Source organism: Arvicanthis niloticus, chromosome 15 (genome assembly GCF_011762505.2).
Source record: "Arvicanthis niloticus isolate mArvNil1 chromosome 15, mArvNil1.pat.X, whole genome shotgun sequence".
Taxonomy (NCBI): domain Eukaryota; kingdom Metazoa; phylum Chordata; class Mammalia; order Rodentia; family Muridae; genus Arvicanthis; species Arvicanthis niloticus.
In genome coordinates, this window is record NC_047672.1 from 15,717,735 (window position 1) to 15,732,607 (window position 14,873).

General features: G+C 52.6%; 1 protein-coding gene across 3 annotated transcripts in view; it reads right to left on the reverse strand.

Moving 5' to 3' along the window:
• Positions 1 to 1,545: 1,545 nt before the first annotated feature.
• Positions 1,546 to 14,873, reverse strand: part of LOC117720609 (SCO-spondin) — a 55,347-nt gene continuing 42,019 nt past the window's right edge. For 2 of the 3 annotated variants that reach the window (XM_076913379.1, XM_076913377.1), the window contains exons 79-103: positions 14,008 to 14,217; positions 13,662 to 13,829; positions 12,224 to 12,355; positions 11,884 to 12,130; positions 11,485 to 11,637; positions 11,364 to 11,410; positions 10,837 to 11,181; positions 10,379 to 10,546; positions 9,751 to 9,881; positions 9,388 to 9,512; positions 9,135 to 9,181; positions 8,628 to 8,906; positions 8,123 to 8,281; positions 7,839 to 7,955; positions 7,068 to 7,206; positions 6,727 to 6,929; positions 6,018 to 6,145; positions 5,766 to 5,908; positions 5,623 to 5,669; positions 4,723 to 4,931; positions 4,099 to 4,194; positions 3,911 to 3,971; positions 3,561 to 3,691; positions 2,265 to 2,415; positions 1,546 to 1,721 (exon numbers count right to left, since the gene is read on the reverse strand). In XM_076913379.1, the coding sequence (XP_076769494.1) occupies positions 1,699 to 1,721; positions 2,265 to 2,415; positions 3,561 to 3,691; positions 3,911 to 3,971; positions 4,099 to 4,194; positions 4,723 to 4,931; positions 5,623 to 5,669; positions 5,766 to 5,908; positions 6,018 to 6,145; positions 6,727 to 6,929; positions 7,068 to 7,206; positions 7,839 to 7,955; positions 8,123 to 8,281; positions 8,628 to 8,906; positions 9,135 to 9,181; positions 9,388 to 9,512; positions 9,751 to 9,881; positions 10,379 to 10,546; positions 10,837 to 11,181; positions 11,364 to 11,410; positions 11,485 to 11,637; positions 11,884 to 12,130; positions 12,224 to 12,355; positions 13,662 to 13,829; positions 14,008 to 14,217 (3,659 nt within the window). In that variant the 3' untranslated portion in view covers positions 1,546 to 1,698. Of the gene's footprint in view, positions 1,722 to 2,264; positions 2,416 to 3,560; positions 3,692 to 3,910; positions 3,972 to 4,098; positions 4,195 to 4,722; positions 4,932 to 5,622; positions 5,670 to 5,765; positions 5,909 to 6,017; positions 6,146 to 6,726; positions 6,930 to 7,067; positions 7,207 to 7,838; positions 7,956 to 8,122; positions 8,282 to 8,627; positions 8,907 to 9,134; positions 9,182 to 9,387; positions 9,513 to 9,750; positions 9,882 to 10,378; positions 10,547 to 10,836; positions 11,182 to 11,363; positions 11,411 to 11,484; positions 11,638 to 11,883; positions 12,131 to 12,223; positions 12,356 to 13,661; positions 13,830 to 14,007; positions 14,218 to 14,873 lie in introns of those variants that run through there. The other variant, XR_013104026.1, reaches the window with a different exon arrangement.

Consider the following 14,873-nt stretch of genomic DNA (forward strand, 5'->3'; position numbering starts at 1 on the left):
TGTGTGTGTGTGTGTGTGTGTGTGTGTGTTACACATATGTGCAGGTGTATCTCTTTTTTCAGGCTGACCTTATATAGCTTATACTTTGGATTTTGAGACAGAGTCTATGGTGGTTTGAATATGCTTGACCAGGGAGTAGCACTATTAGGAGGTGTGGCCTTGTTGGAGTAGGTGTAACCTTGTTGGAGGAAGTGTGTCGCTCTGGGGGTGGGCAATGAGACCCTCCTCCTAATCCTGTAGAAGCCAGTCTTCTCCTAGTGGCCTTCAGATGAAGATGTAGAACTCTCAACTCCTCCTGCACCATGCCTCCCTGGATGCTGCCATGTTCCTACCTTGATGATAGTGGACTGAAACGCTGAACCTGTAAGCCAGCCCCATTTAAAGTACCCCATAAGAGTAGCCTTGGTCATGGTGTGTGTTCCCAGCAGGAAAACCCTAACTAAACAGGGTCTCTCACTGAATCTAGAGCTGGCTTTTCTGCAGGACTGACTGGCCAATAATAGATGTACTTTCTCTGTACTTCCAGTACTGGGGTTATCAGTGAGGACTGTCTACCTATATAGGTGCTGTGGATACTAAAGATATAAAAGCCCACACAAAGATTTGTGCAAAATGTTCATAATAACTTCATGCAAAATAGAAAAGGCAGCAGCAACAGGAATGTCTACCAACTGGCAAATCGACAGGCAACCCATAAGGAGTGTCTATCAACAAGCCAATCATAGGCATTTCACAGATGATCCATGCAACCGGTACTAACTAGCAGAAAAGGGGAACGAACCACGGTTACATGTTATAATGTCAGTGAGCCTCAGAATCGTCAGGTTAACTGAAAGAGGCCAGGCTTTTACATGAAATGTGCAGAAAGGACAATTCTGTTGAGATGAAGTAGGAGAGGTTGATTGTCAGTGGGCATGGGCAGGAAACAATAGAAAGGTTCTAAACCTGGATGGAGGTGATGTTTGTGTAACTTCCTTCTAAAGTCATTAAAGTTTAAAGTTAAATTGCAAGATTTCAGGCCGGGTATGGCACCTCACACCAGTAACCCAAGTGCTCACAAGGCAGAGGAGGCAGATCTCTGCTGAGTTTAAGGCCATCCTGGTTTATGTAGAGAGTTTCAGGCCAGCCACGGTTACACAGGGAGATCATGGAGACCATGTCTTGAAAAATCACACACTTGTGTATATATACACACACACACACACACACACCACAGAGGGGGAGGCAGAGAGTTTCTTTCCATACAAATTACAGTTCAGTGAGTGTTCCAGAATTCTATGTTGTGATGGAATCACACTGGGTTGAGGGATATGACCAGGGACACTCATGTCTAACACAGGAGCCCTTCAGACTTTAGTGTCAGTCCTGTCCTACTATAGTTGAAGAAACTGGGGCAGAGTTGGAAAGTGACTTATTCAAGCCACAGAGAGCACCATGATGAATGCATGGTGGGTCCATCAGAGCTGTTGCTCGGGTCCAGGATGAACTCTCCCTCCAGCCCCCTGTTGGTACCAGGAACAGAGATCACACAATAGTTTGTCAGCATTAGTTGCCAGCATTACTTTATTCAGAATGTGCTCCTGCCAGAGCATGGTTCACAGGTCAGAGGCGGGTAACTGAACACGGAAGGAAGTGGGGAGTGCCACCAAGCCCTACGGTCACAAAGGAGACAATAAAGGCTGGGTCCAGCAGAGCCTGTCAGTGCTTTGAGAAATCACCACCTGCAGACAGAATTTTGAGATGGGCCAGTGAGAGGCAGCAGGGTCAAGTGAGATAAGATGGGGCAGGGTGGGGCAGTGGAGGATGAGATAGAGCTGCCCAAAGGAAGCCTGAAGCCTGCAGCCGGCTCTAGCCCCCACCTAGGAGGTGTCATTGTGCTTCCTCTGCATCTTCTCCACACTTGGCAATATGGTGTGACTTCAGTTAGCACACATCAAATATGTAACTTAACCCGCCAGGTACATGCATGCCCTTCCAGAGTCCTCCCTGAAAGCTGGTGTAGATCTCAGCCCATTTAAAGGATGGCATTATGGGTACTGACCTCAGTGGAAGACTGAGATTTGAACCAAGTTTATGTGTAATTGGAAAGGAAATACGCAGAATGTTGAGAAGGGGAAAGGATGAGAGCGGACTGGCAAAACCCAAGGAGGAACGGGACCGTGCACTGTGCATGCTCCTTAAGGAGAACTCCGACCTAGCCTCTGCTGGTCCTGTGGAGCCCTGCCCACCAGCAACGCTGTCCTCTCCTCCCAGGCCAGACCTACCCTGACAGGCACTGCACTGGCAGCTATGAATCATTGGCAACACCACTGGCTCTGTGTGACCATCAGGGCAAAGGAGGTTCAGGATCCGCACGGGGTTGTCCAGATCCAGTCTGTAGCTACAGCAGTCACACTGGCTCTGCAGGTAGGGCTCCTGAGCAATAAAAGGCCGGTTTAGTGTGTAGGGAACCAAATGGAGTCTCCTCCCTTCCCCTGGCCTTTCCCTTCCATCAGTCCTGGACTCCTAAGGTAGCTTGGCCTCGCAAGCTCCCTTCCTCAAGAAGCCCATTTTCTTCACTCCAGCCCCAGCACATCTGAACACCCAATGAATGGATGTGTCAGCGAAAGGATGTGGTTTCCACCCTAAGGGCGTCTAGATGGAAATGGGCTAGTCATGCATGAAACTGCTAACAAAACCTAACAGAGTTGGAATCCTAGGCACAGCGGGCTGCCCTTCCAGAGCAGACCCTCCTGCCCAACTCAATAGTGACTTAATTTTACCTGTAATCCTTGTATAGCCAATAACTCTTTCAGACATTCATACAGTATCAAGTTCAAAATGGCAAAGGTTATTGTCTCCTAACTGTTCCTTTTTTCTTTCTTTATACTGTCTTTTAAAAGTTCCACGTGTGTTTTGAGAACGTATCCCCAGGAGGGCAGGGGCACTCGGGCCAGCAGCACCACAGCACAGGGCTGAGGGGCAGCATCCCTGGGAACCAGACAGAAAGCACCATTGCCTTCCAGCACTAGCTAGCCCAGTTTGGTGGAAGTGGAACGAGTAGACTTAAGAATGAGTGTGGTGCTGGAGGTCAGGATCTGGTCTCCATTCAAAGGAATACCAGTGGCCCAAGTTACAGCTTTCCAGGTTGGAAGCTAAAGAAGTCAGGTCCAGGGGGAGCAAGCAGAGAGAACTTGATTCTGGGCTTGCTCAGGTGTAGACATTACAGGGAAGGCTCAGGAGGGCCTATCTATAAAAGACCAACTCTGGGTACCCTCCTGCAGCGAGTATGATAGGTCTGGCCTTAGCCACTTTCCCTTCCCAACCCTTTCTTTGTGGGCATCTCAGCTTATTGGCTTAGAGGGACACAGTATGGCTGAGAGGCATACTCTAGGGATGTGTGTATACCACAACCTTGGAGAAGGCCTCTGACACTCCATAGCCCCAGTTCTGTCTGCTCTATGAGAATGGACACATTCTTCATGTTTTCTGGGTTTTACCCAAGTCCTCAGATAGTGTCAAGCCCCCCAGAGTCCCTGGCTGACCTGCCCCATGGAACTTTACGACAGCCCCCAGCTCACCTCAGTCATGACATTGGTGCTGGACCTGCAGTGTCCACTGCAGTAGCTTACTTCTACCTGATCCAGGTGGCAGGGACCCTTGGTGAGGTTTCTGAGTTCTGTGAGGTACCTGCAGGAGACTGGCTCCTCCTCTGGAGGTGAGGGGGTAGCACCAAGACAAAGGAAGAGGCTATGACTGAAGTAGTGGTGGTGGGGAACTTTAGGGCAGAGTCTGGGATGAGGGAGTCACTATGATCCCCATGCAGGCAAGCCTGGGGAGGGCGGGAACATAGCAGGCTGGGCATGAGATGGTGAGGCAGAAAGATGCAGGCCAGGGAAAGGCATTATACAGGTTCTTCTACCCTCCATACCCAGAGTGTCCTGCTGACAAATGGGACAACAGCTCCCTGGCTCCTGCATGATCACTTCACCCTACAGAGAGCCACCCACAAGTCACATGCCATCACCCCACACTGCCTGCTCAGAGACCCCCCCCCAAGACCAGCCACATATAGAAGGTACTAGGGTGCTGCCAAGAGGGAAGAGGGCCATGGAGTACCTGAGCACAGCTGAGTTCTGGGCAGTGTCGAGTACAAACGCTCTTCCCATGGAGGCAGCGGCAGCTCTCACAGGCCTCCTGCCATTCAGATCCAGGCTGCAGGAGGGGAAACACTCTAGTTGGTCGCTCTCAGATTTTCTTTCCTTTTTTTATAAGATTTTATTTTCTTATTTTTAAACCGTGTGTGTGTGTGTGTGTGTGTGTGTGTGTGTGTGTGTGTACACGTGCATGTGCACGTGCTTGTGGAGACCAAAAGAGGGCTCAGATCCCCTGGAGCTGAAGTTGTAAATTGTTATACGCCACCAGATGTGGGTGCTGGGAACTAAACTCAGATCCTCTGCAAAAGCAATAATACATGCTGTCTCTCCCAGCCCACTCCCACCCGCCCTGGGATTTCCATGGTAACATCTCAGTTCTAAATCCAGCCTGGGAGTTTCAGCCAGAGCAATGGCCCAGGACTGGAGCCTGGCTAGGAGCCAGGGGGCATTTCAACCTAGGGCCAGCTGGGTCCTGAGAAGGCAGTCTGCCTACTACCGCAGGGCCGGGAATAGGGAGTCAAAAGAGGTACAGCTACAAATCAGTAGATGGTGAGTCCTTGGACAAGAAAAGCAGCTGTTGTCTCACCAAATGAGGACTCCCATGGTGCCAACATTCACAGTGGTCTTCAGGAACACAGAGACCTGTCTGGCTGCGGAAGTGCCCCAGCTGACACACGCAGCCTGGAACCCGTGCCTCAGTGCAGTTGCTCCAAGCCTGTGTCATGTTCATTTCTGGGCATGTTTTCTCGCAAGGCCCCAGCTCCCCATGCTGCCATGTTTCCCCAGGAGGGCACTCTGCAGGAAGACCATCCACTTGTTGTCTCTGTGAGCTCTGGATCCAACCCGCCCTACTAGACATGCCTTGGGTACTTGACCTGACTTCCTCCTGTGCAGCCTCCTAGCTCCAGCTGCTGTCTGTCAGCTATGCCTCATCAAACACTGGGCCCAGACAGCCCTCACTCTATAACCAACTCTGCCCACCTCCCCTCTGCGTTTCCAGTACCCTGTCTCATCTTAAGGGTGCTGTCAGAGACAGCCTCCAGTCTTTACTTGTTCTGGTGGCTGGCCCACCTTCATTCAGCAGCTAGGCTTGGTGCTTCGGAACTTGCAAAACCTAAGTCTGAATTTACAGAACCCAGCGTGGCAAAGGTGGGCAGCACCAGACATTGAGGGTCTGGGGTTTCCCAAGCCAGACTCCTCCTTTCCACTCTGGAAACCTCAGCAGGAAGCACCGTTTAATTCCTGGCTTCACTCATAGAGCCTAGCTCAGTATACACGTACTATATTGGCAAATACCACACATCAGTAGAAAAGACACACAGGGTGCTCTGGGATTGCGGAGTGGGGAGTACTGGGCCTCAGGGCCGGGAAGCTGTCTGACCATTTCCCAAAGCGAGTAGCTTAGCCTGGGTTGTAGATAGGGCTCTCTTTCCCTGAGCAGAGTCTTGGCTTTGGAGGGTAGGAGGGGAAGACAGCCATGTCTCACCCTGACAGTCCATACGGGAGCAGATGAAGGCTCCACCTTGACAAGTGCTAAGAAAACAGAAGCAACGGCTCAGAGGCCCCCTGTCCCTCCTCCTCACCCCATTCTCAACAACCCTGCCCTCTACCCAAGCTCAAGGACCTCACCAGTGTGTGCAGTTCCAGGTAAGCACAGTTCCTGAGAGCAGCTCCCTGGCCTGCTCTTCCAAGGGTAGGGTGAGGCCCCAGGGTAGGGAAAACTGGGTGCAGGGACAGGCCGCAGGAGGAATGCACGTGCCATTGTGTAGCAGCTGAGGCAGATAGGTTCAGTTACAGGTTAGATCTGGGCCCATGCCTCCCCAACTGCATCTCCCTCTATTCCCTACCCCACAGAAACCAGAACCCAGAGGCCACACTCACCTGTCCTCCAGGGCAGCCACAGCCAAGCTGGCAAGGTTCCCGCACACAGATGGTGCCAGGCCACAAGTGGGAGCAGGAGCTCGGGCACAGAGTGGCACAGGTACTGAGCACCTGCCCAGGTGGGCACTCTGAGAAACACACATATGCAATGAGAAGGGTACTTGGAGGTTACAGAGGGTCTCTTCTACCCACTGCACGGGGCTAGCAAAGATGGAGGACTGTGTAAATGAATTATCCTTAATATAAATATAAAGGATAAATTAATAAGGCAGCTGTATTTCTGTACCTTATTCTATTTCCCAATAACCACACAAAAGAAATAGGACCCAGCCCCATCCCATGATACTTACATAATATGTAATAATATCGGACCCCTTCTTCATGGTTCTAATTCTCCCATCCTCCTGCTCCCCCTGCTCCCAGCTCCCTCTCTCTTTCGTCTGTTGGCAGACATCCCACCCTATTCATTATTCTGCCCAGCCATTGGGTGATCAGGCATTTATTGACAAAGCAGAGAATGTGTGGTAAGAACTGTTTACACAATCTAGAGACAGGAGATTCTTGGTATAAGCATTACAATGCTGTGTCTGGATTGAAACAAGATATGAGGGCAGAGAAATCAGCATGTGAATAACCTAAGGGTAAACTTTACACAGCATACAAAGCATTCTGTCTACAGGGCTGTACAACCTGGACCCAGGGCACTCACCAGGGCAGGCTTGAGGGTTACACTCTTGCCATTGCTGCAGATCTAGAGCCTGGCATGGTACCCCCTCAGGATGCTCCTCACAGCTCCTGTGACGCATCATGGTGCCCCCACCACAGACAGCTGAGCACTCGCTCCAGCCTGACCAAGGTCCCAGGACTGGACACTCAAGGTGTGGACACATCAGGGTCCCATTGACGCATGTGCTATGGAAAATGTGCACCCCCAAGGGCTCAGGTCCCAAGTTGTGACAAACAGCTTTCGTTCCCCAGCATTGCCCATGGCCTTGGCCTGCCCCATGTCTCCCACCCAAAGCCCTTATAGTTTGGCACACAGCAGCATACCAATTACGGCAGTCCAGCTGGACCACCTGTGTGGGGGCCACCTCCCATGAGGCATTGGCACTGGGCAGGCCACAGCGGCAAGAGGAGATGGGCACGCAGTGTCCATCTTGCACCAGCTGACCAGGGGGACATCGGCAGCCTGCGAGAGGCAAGCAAGATTCAATGCTTTAAAAAGACATGAAAGTGTGAAAGGGAGATTTACCATTCAGGAGGAAAGCTGGGTAATGAAGAAAGGGAATGGGGAGAAAAGGGAGAAAGTACAGTGTGTGCATTATGAAGATATGACTCATTATTTTGTATAAAGTTAATACATGCTAATAAAAAGGTTATAAAATCCTACGTTTGGACAAGGTTTACATAATGGGTCCCTTCAGCAGCTAGACTGGATCCAAAGCTGGTCTCACCATCTGGCCATGTGTGGGAGATGCCTCTGTGCTCCTCTACATAGCCCATTGTTTTGATACAGTATCTTGCTATGTAACCTAGGTTGCCCTTAAAGTCAAAATGTATCCCAGGCTAGCCTCAAACTCAGCAATCTTCATGCCTCAGGCTCTCAAATGACACACATTTACAGATGTGTATCACCACAGCTGGCAACCCAGCAGGTTTAGGGACCATTAGGGACTTAGAATGGTTGCTGGAAGTGACTCAAGGACTTACTTTCTTGCCCTGTCATGATCAGCCTGACCTTTTGCCTACTCTACCCCTGCTCCTGTAGTAAAGAGTCTGGGCAACCCAGATACCCCAGGCTAGATACCCCAGGACAGATACCTGGGCTGCAGGGTCCCTGTAGACACTGAACACCATCCCAGAGGTCAGCACAGCTGCGAGGACACTGGTTGGCACAGTCAAGGGTAAACACAGTGTCCCTGGTCTCACAGCTCTCTCCTGGGGTCCAGAAGTAAAAGTGTGAACTGGGGGCACTCATACCCACCCCACCCACAGCAGACCCTCTCTTTCACTATAAACCACCAGGGCAGAGGCACCAATGTCCCTCAGAGGCCATTTCCAATGTCCCAGTGTCCATACCCTTGAGATGCTGGGATACTGGTTACCTGGGCAAGATCCCATATTGCAGCTTTCTGTCTGAGCCCAGGGTCCACGGCATTCTCCCCGAGAAGTGTCTCTTGTATCTCTCCAGCGCAACTTGAATCCTCCACTGCAGGGCACTTGGCAGGGGCTCCAAGGTCCCCAAGGTCCCCATTGGCACGTGTCTGAAAAGGAAAATTAAAATGGAAATGAGTGGCTCAGGCCCCACCTGCCTCAGGCATTCACCCCAGGCAGTGTCTCCTACCACTGGAAAAATGCCCCTAGGCCCTTCACAGTCCTGTTTTGTTTTGTTTTGTTTTGTTTTGCTTTGTTTTTCCCAATTGCTACTGTTACTTCATCAAGTCTCAAATCCAGCCAGCCCTGGAGGCAAGCAAGCAGGAGGCTTAGCAGCTTACCTCTCTCCTAACAATGAAATGAATCTGTGACTAGCTCCATCTGGACAACCCCCTGATGCTAGCATGCCAGACCCATCCTGCCTGCTGGCCGGCACAACCCCTCCCCCCGCTTTACCATTGCAGGCTCCAGGGTCAGGGCACAGGCGTTGCTGGCTGAGAGGCACAGTGCAAAGGGCAGGATCTCCTGCCCAGGGCCTCCCGGTCTCAGGGTCCAAGCAGAGGCGGTGCCGGTACTGCTCTGAAGCCAGCAGAGTGACTGGGGGTGGAGGGAGGCCTGATATGTTCAGAGACCAGTGCCCCTCCAGGGCAGTCCTGGAGGCAGGGGCTAGGGCACTCTGGGGCAGGCAAGGCCCACAAGGTGACCACTCTGACCATCCAGTCAGAGGCAGGAGACCTACAAGGGCAAAGGGTTTGTGTTGATCTCAGGAAAATTTTCAACCCAGAAAGCCCAGTGGGCAGGCAGGAAGAGTTCAGGGTCATGATCAATAGGAAAGACTAAGAAAAGTGTCAGGGCAGGACAGGGTACTATTTGTCTAGGACTGTCCTGGCCTTAACAATGCAAACTCCATGTCCCAAAGTCCCCCAGGGCAAACAGGGACAGGTCTCCTAAGGCCAGGATTACCGTCACAGCCTTGGCTGGAACACTGCAGCTCTCCTCTCCGGCACACGCTGTAGGAGGGACACATCAGGGTGGGCTTTTGGAAATAGGGGTCTGCTGAACCTATGGCTCAGCAGCCTGGGAGCTGGGTGCTCTGATGCAAGATGAAAGAGCTTTAAAGTTGGGCATCTTTGGATCACTTGCTTTCAAGTTGGCTTCTGCTGGGTCGGAATGCCCTTGTCCCCACACTTCTGTCCCTCTTTCCCCTGTTACTCACCATTCCTTGCAGCCCAGCTGCAGGCGGTCCCCAGGGGCCAGGGTCACCCTAGCTCCCTCTCCTGAGGTATGCCAGCAGTTACACTGCTCTGGGAGAATACAGCCTCCAGCCTGCTCTAGCAGGCCCTGTGCAGAAGGAAAAATCAGAACAACTTGGGACTGCAAAGGGATCACTGTCATCTACGTGCCCTGCACCATGCTGGCAGTGCACACGTGTAGTGTAGTGACAAGGTGTGGAGAGGTTACCAGCATGGAAGCAATGTGCTTCATGGCACATCAGACAGGCACCCTAGAGAGGGGAGTGGGGGTGGGGGCTGGGCAGAGCACCCCCTTCTTGAGTGTCTCACCATCTTCTGGAACTCACCTTGGGGCAGTAGCAGCCAGGCTGGCAAGGTGGCAGGTCCTGACAGAGCCGATGGCTCAGATGTGTGGCACAGAGCCCAGCACAAGGGGAGCCACAAGACTGGAACTCAAAGGGAGGTGGGCAGCTGTCCTCTGGAGGGAGAGGGAGGAATGCCAGTGGAGAGACAGACAACCCATGGACACCACATCCCACAAAACAGAGCACATGACATGCTACATGGTTCCAGTGACACCTTCGAGAGGTCACTTGGTGATAGATAATACAAAACTGTCCTGCTGCCTGCCAAGACTATTGTCCCCAGCCTTTCTACTGGCTCCCACTTGGTTGGGCCCCAAGATCCAGGAAGCTGCAAGGAGGAGGGACTATAGGAGTCAGAATTGTGGTGACTTACTCTAGGGACTGGCAGGTGGGACACAAAGAGACGAGATGAGCGACAGTTTCAACAGAAGCCAGATACAAGGGGGATAAAACACAGCTGTCAGTGGGAAATCACAGTGAGGAAGGTAGCTAGTGGGTGGGACAGAACAAGCGTGACTGTGTTCTCAGGGCAACGGTCAGTGCAAACCCTGGGCATTTATACCGACCCTCTTCCCACTCAGCCCCCTGACCTCTCATTCCTGGGCCTTACCTGAGCAGTTGCCAATGGCGCAAGGTCGGAAGTGGCCATCCAGACGGGTGCAAGGGGTGCCCTCTCCAGACTGGCTGGGTGATGGCACCTGATGCCGGTAACGCTGCTGCACCAGGACCTTACAGGAGCAGCGTGTCCAGCTGCTCCAGTCACTCCACATGCAGTCCTCTAGAGATGGGCAGGGAAGTAGGCTGGTGTTGGGGGGGTCTCACATCACCCCCTGTGCCCACACCCCTCCCCTCCTTAGCTGGAATAAGGAAAGAAGAACGCATGGGTTCTGAAAGGCCCTACTGGGTGGATTCTCTCAAAGTTGGCAAAGAGAGCACATGGCAAAGAACTCTGAATGGAATAAAGTAAGTTGTGGGGTAGATACAGGGACATTTCCAAGAGATAACCTGGCATGGGCAAACATTTATTCCCTGGATTTTCCAGGCAAGAAAAGCAAAGGAACAACTCACCCTGGCAGGGCCCTAGGTAGCAGGCCTGGGTGTCCAGGCCTGAGAATGTGTCATTACACTCAGAGTCCTCTTCGGTCAGTAGACAGGGGCAGGATCCAGAGCGGGAGGCTAGACCTGTGCCACAGCTGCGGGAACAGGGTCCCCACGGTCCCCAGGAGCAGATCTCTAGCAGCTGCAGGCACAGCTGCTGCCCACAGTGTTGGGTCTGGGTGTCTGGGCCCTGGCAAGATAGGTGCCCATGCTGAGGGGCTGACACCATACAGGATCGAGTGCGGACCTGGCTTCCCCCTCCACACGAGACAGAGCAGGAGGACCAGGAGGACCACAAGGTCCAGCCTCCGGGCACTGTAAGAGGGCAAGGTGAGGTTAGAGTAGTGAGGTGGGGGTAGCAAACACTCAGATCCTTGTAGCACAGAGGGTGGCATTGTATGTGTATGGGGGGAACAGAAGACAACGAAGAGATGAGCTACAAGACATAAGGCCAGTAAGAGGGTGCTGAGGGGGTAGGGGACAGGATGAACCCAAACCTGCACAGTCAGTGTCTTTGCAGATCACTCCCTCTGGGGTGCAGGAGCTAGAAAAGAACCTGGCTTCAGGGTCTTGCTGTCCAGCAGGACAGTGGGTCACCCTTTCCTGGACCCTGCTTACCACTGCTGGCATTCTCCATGCAGCCAGTTGTCCCCCAGAACATGGAGGTGGGCTTCATGTAGGCACAAGGGTGGGCAGGGGGCCTCAGGGCAAGGCTGACTCTGTGACTGCTCCTTCTGACACTCCAGGGCCCACGAGCCTGAGGTGGAGGACCTGGGCAGGGCCAGGGGCAAAGGCAGTGGGAAGGGGGTGGCAGACAATGCATGCCCTCCATAATCCTTCTGGCTTCAAGAGGGGAAAGTCCAGGGTGAGCATGAGGGTGGCTAAGGCCTAGGTGACCAGCTCAAACTAGGCCAGGACACAGGATGGAGCAAAGTCACTGATGAAACCAGGAAGTACCCAGGAATTTTGTCAGAGAGGACATGCCAGGAAGGAGACCCTTGTCACCCAGACTCATACCTAAAGCGACTCTGTTGCCCTTGAGGTCCACATGAGTGACTGCAAGAACTCCAGGCAGACCAGTGGCTCCAGGCACAGTGGGCAGGAGGTGGGCAGGGCTGGTCAGTGCAGGAGAGTTGCCCCGCCTGACAGGAACAGTTGTTGCAGGCATCCTGATGCTGGCTCCCTGGAGCCCAGCTGCGGCCCTGGGCATCCGTGCATTCACAGTGCCCAACTGGCACACAGACTCCATCCTGCTCCAGAAACCCTGTGGGGAGGCAGCAGATTGATGTTGGTACCTAGACCACAGCTGCCTTCCCATTGAGCTACCCTAGGTGTCAGATAGATCTTTAGCACACACCTTCAGAGCAGCGACAGCCAAACTGACAGGCCTGGTTCTCCTGACACATGCCTCCCTCCTGCAGGTCTGAGCAGCTGTAGGGGCAATGGTTGGCACAGCTCACCATCTCCATGCCCACTGGGCAGCCTTCCTCTGTAGGAGATAAGCCCAGTGTCAAGAGTACATGGGTGCCCCAAGACCCCTGTGGTGGTTTTAATAGGAATAGTCCCCACAGACTCATGTGTTTCAATGCTTGCCCCATGGAGAGTGGCAGTATTAGGAGGTGTGGCCTTGGTGGAGTAGGTTTGGTCTTGTTGGAGGAAATGAGTCATTGTGGGGGTGGACTTTGAGGTCTCCTATGCCCAAGCTCCACCCAGTGTGGCGTCCAGTCCACTTCTGCTGCCTGAAGATCAAGATGACGAACCCTCAGCTCCTCTGACACCAAGTCTGCCTGTAGCTTCCATGTTTCCCACCATGATGATAATGGATTAAACCTCTAAACTATAAGCCAGCCCCAGTTAAATGTTTTCCTGTATAAGAGTTGCTGTGGTCATGGTGTCTCTTCACAGCAATAAAATCAAAACTAAGATAACCCCCCCTTCTTTCTTATTAGTGACTCCTAGAGGCTCCAGGGTCCATTCCCCCTGTCCTCCCCCCCATATTGGTATGAACTGAAAAATCAGGGGCTTGGCAGAGCCCCAGAGTTAAGTTATTCTAAGTGCACAGAGAGCTCCTCACGTCCAGTAAGTTCTCAGAACCTCCTGTTCATGAAGCTGGATTGCATTTGTACATCTCAGAAGCTAACATTCTCTCCTAATGGTTCATGGCCCTGGTCTGAGGTGTGAGGCAGGGTACAGTATGAATGGGGATCTCTTGACAAATGGGTCTTGGAATAACCAAGCCCCTTAAGGCTGGGAGCATTGAAAGGAAGGGCTGGAAATAAGACAGGATCAGGGAAGGGGGAGGGGGAGGGGGAGGGGGAGGGGAGGGGGAGGGGGAGGGGGAGGGGGAGGGGGAGGGGGAGGGGGAGGGGGAGGGGGAGGGGGAGGGGGAGGGGGAGGGGGAGAGGGGAGGAAGAAGGGCTCAATTATAGTCTTTGGTTCGGTTTATACCTGAGAGTAGCACATATAACCTTGACATCACACTGCAAGCTCTCAGAAACTTTGCCTGGGCTAACTGGTTCAGACAAGGTTGGGAAGATGCTGTCCTAGGCATAAGCCAGGTAGGTGGTAGATCTTTGCATCCCACCCTCAGCCACAAAGGACCCGGATACATATAGGACATCCCAGCCCTGCCCCCAGATTCCCTGAATATCTCTGTTTTCCTTAGTAGCCCACAAAGTAACAGCCTGCTTCCTTCTCCATCCCATGGTATAGTGGAAATGTAGTTAGAGGTGGGGGTGGAGAGAGCTTTGCCGAAAGAGGGCTTTGGCAGGAAGTAGCTGTCATCACTGTAGTACCACAAGGCATGGGATTGCAGGACCGGACATGGAGCCTCTCCCCAACACAGGATGCTCCCCCATTCTTGGGTGGTGGGCTTGAGCAGCTTCTGCTCCTCAAGGATCGACCTCCTCCACAGCTGCGATCACACCAGGACCAGGGACTCCAGTGGGACCAGCCCCCAGGCACTGGTGAAAAGAGAATAGTTCTATCAGGGCTTGGCTCAGACATGGGGCCCCACATGAGCCAAGAGATGACTGTGGCATGATCACGACGGCTAACGCAAGGCATCGGAGCTTCTCAGGGGCAGGGCAGGGGCAGGTAGGACCGTGAAGCAGGCTACTCTTTGTCCTTAGCTCCCCTCACCTGGACAAGCACGAAGATTACAGAAACGACGCTCCTGGTACGCGGTCAGGATGTCAGGGCACCAGTGTCCACCAGGACCAGGAGGGTGATATGCTCGTAGCCGACGCTGCTGGCCCACCCCACAGCTGCGGGAGCAAGGCTCCCATGGAGCCCAGGATGTCCAGAAACAGTTCCCTGACCCACAGCCAGGACCAGGGCACAGAGGCAGTGCTGCATGATGAGCAAGATCTAGAGTTAGCAGAACCTGTCCCAGGCTCTCCTACCTGTGCCAGCTCAGGTTCAGGTTTCCTCACCTGGGCCAGCTGTGATCTCATCCATACCTGGGGCTCCTCCTCCTGATGGGTGTGTGGTTTTGGCAACTGGGTCTGTGTGCCTTGTTCTCATAGGGGTCAGAAATTCCTGGCTCATGGGGCTGCTGAGGGATGGGGAAAAACCCCACAGACAGTACACACACACACACACACACACAAACACACACACATACACACAAACACACATACACACACAAACACACACACATACACACAAACACACATACACACATACACACTTATACACATATACACACACATACACACAAACACACACATACACACAAACACACACACACATACACACAAACACACACATACAAACACACACACAAACACACACATACACATAAACACATACACACACAAACACACACATACACACAAACACACACACATACACACACAAACACACACACATACACACACAAACACACACATATACAAACACACACACATACACAAACACACACACAAACACACACACATACACACAAACACACACACACAAACACACACACATACACATACAAACACACACACATACACAAACAC